The following is a 2,044-nucleotide window of genomic DNA, read 5'->3' on the forward strand; positions in this document are numbered from 1 at the left end:
ACTCTTTCCTGCTTATGCAGGGGGTCGGACTCGATGATCTATTGAGGTCCCTTCCGACCCTAACATCTATGAATCTATGAAACCCTTCTTTGACCAGTACAGCTTTCTTTTGAGGTAAAAAAAGACAGCTGTAGGTAACAACTGTAGCTTACAAATTCCCAAATCACTGGTCTAGTTTAAAGGAGCAATTCAGATAGGTATCTTATCTCAATTGTGCTAACTGCAATGACCCTAAAGTTTATGTGGGGAGAGTCAAACATCCAGCCCATCTGGCCTGCTGATCCACATCACCTGGACTGCTAAGCTCCTGGAGAAGCTGGAAATTCAAGGGTGAGGCAAGGGAGTGGGGGAGGCATCACTGTGAAAATCCAAGGCATTGGGCCCCACTGGGGACACATTTCATGGCAGGGGGTGAATAACAGCTCTTTCTGTGGTTCCCCATCATCACTTGCCCTGCTGTCTGAGGTGGGTTCAGATCTGGCCCATGAGGAGCCCTGCAGTTCGAATCCCAGCTCTAAAGGAACTGCTTTGGGGAAAACCAAAAGAACAAATCAGTGTTCTGGACAAGTCACCTATGGTCACCTGAATTATCACATACCAAAACGCCACATGACCAACTAACCCAACTGGCAGCCTCATGGGCAAATCTAGAATTTTGAAAAGGGGGGTTCACATGGTGAGGTGCATCATCATATATACATTATACATACAACACATTTTTCTCCACTTAAAAATAAACCAGAAACTTTAGTATAATGCAAGGGCCTAGAACTGTATTATTCAGTTTAAGATGGAAGCAAAAGCAAATATAACTTCATTGGAATGAGTTAAAAAAAGTCTGCAGGGCTGTGAAATAAGAGCTTCATTTTCAGGAGCAGCTAACAAACAGTAGAATTGCAGAACAAATGTTAACTTGCCTGGTGGAACATCAAGACCATTAAAAAGAAGAGAGCACGGTTAACCCCTGTGGAATGAAGTGTTTAAAAGGGATCAAGCAGACTATAATGAGCCATGAGGTCAACTGACTCCCTCGGCACTGCCTAACTAATAATGCTGCTGCCACTGCCAGGCAGTTGGTTTTAAATTTTGGGTGGGCCAGGAATCAAAGAGAGGTGCGAGTGCACCAGTGGACTCCCCCACCCCCCGGGTCTGAGCCTTGTCAGCCTCCTTTGTGCCACCACAAGAGGCACAAAGAAGATACAGCAGGAAAGACAATCCAGCCCAATATGTCAAACTAAAAAATGATGAATGGATATCAAAATATTGACTCACCAATTTAATACTCCTTGCAAATAAAATGATTCCAGCTACGGCCATTCCAGTACTGATGTTCTGCAGAAAACATTGTTTAAATACTTAATTTTTAAATCTCATGCTTTTAAATGTGATTACTATTAAAATCACCTCCTCCAACACTGGACAAGTCCTCCGATTTGCGTTTTGGTTAACCCAGGTTTGTTAAAATAACAGTAAAGGATTGCACTCAAAACCAAACACATCCACATATCTTTTCACAATCCTGGAAGTAACCAAGACGTTAATAAGCAAGTTACTTACAAAAGGATTACTTAGGAAAACAGTGCAGCTGTTCCGTAGGTGGGGAAAAAACAATTAAAAACCTTCAAATCTATCAAGAGTCAAGCAAAGTGACTTTACCAAGCTCAAGTGACCCAATGAGAATTTTTTTTTTTTTTTTTTACTGACTGCCTGAATAGATCATTTTGCCTGTCTTTTCTAGGATGAGTTACGTCTCTCAACTCCTAGAAAAGATGGGCAAAATTATCTATTCGTATTACTACTATCACCTGACATCATGTTCTCAAAAGAGTCTTGAGGACACAGATAGTAACGGGTACCTAAGAGAGACATTTTTTTTTTTTTTTACCGATTGCCCCATACCTAGTATTTCTCATGGCTCAGACATGACTTGCTTTGTTTTACAGCTTTACTAGGCCACGTCCTGACCTAGCTTCACACCACAAAAGGGTTGCTTTTGCACTCTCCAAACATCTCTTAGAAGGGAGGGGGTGAGGGGGCGGAGGGG

General features: G+C 42.2%; 1 protein-coding gene across 2 annotated transcripts in view; it reads right to left on the reverse strand.

Annotated features, from left to right (window-relative positions):
• Positions 1 to 2,038, reverse strand: part of CUNH3orf33 (chromosome unknown C3orf33 homolog) — a 14,601-nt gene extending 12,563 nt beyond the window's left edge. The window contains exons 1-2 of one of the 2 annotated variants that reach the window (XM_025214855.1): positions 1,558 to 2,038; positions 1,273 to 1,332 (exon numbers count right to left, since the gene is read on the reverse strand). In XM_025214855.1, coding sequence (XP_025070640.1) covers positions 1,273 to 1,317 — 45 coding nt within the window. In that variant the 5' untranslated portion in view covers positions 1,318 to 1,332; positions 1,558 to 2,038. Of the gene's footprint in view, positions 1 to 1,272 lie in introns of both variants that reach the window. The other variant, XM_014524482.2, reaches the window with a different exon arrangement.
• Positions 2,039 to 2,044: the final 6 nt, after the last annotated feature.

Source organism: Alligator sinensis, unplaced genomic scaffold (genome assembly GCF_000455745.1).
Source record: "Alligator sinensis unplaced genomic scaffold, ASM45574v1 scaffold60_1, whole genome shotgun sequence".
NCBI lineage: Eukaryota > Metazoa > Chordata > Crocodylia > Alligatoridae > Alligator > Alligator sinensis.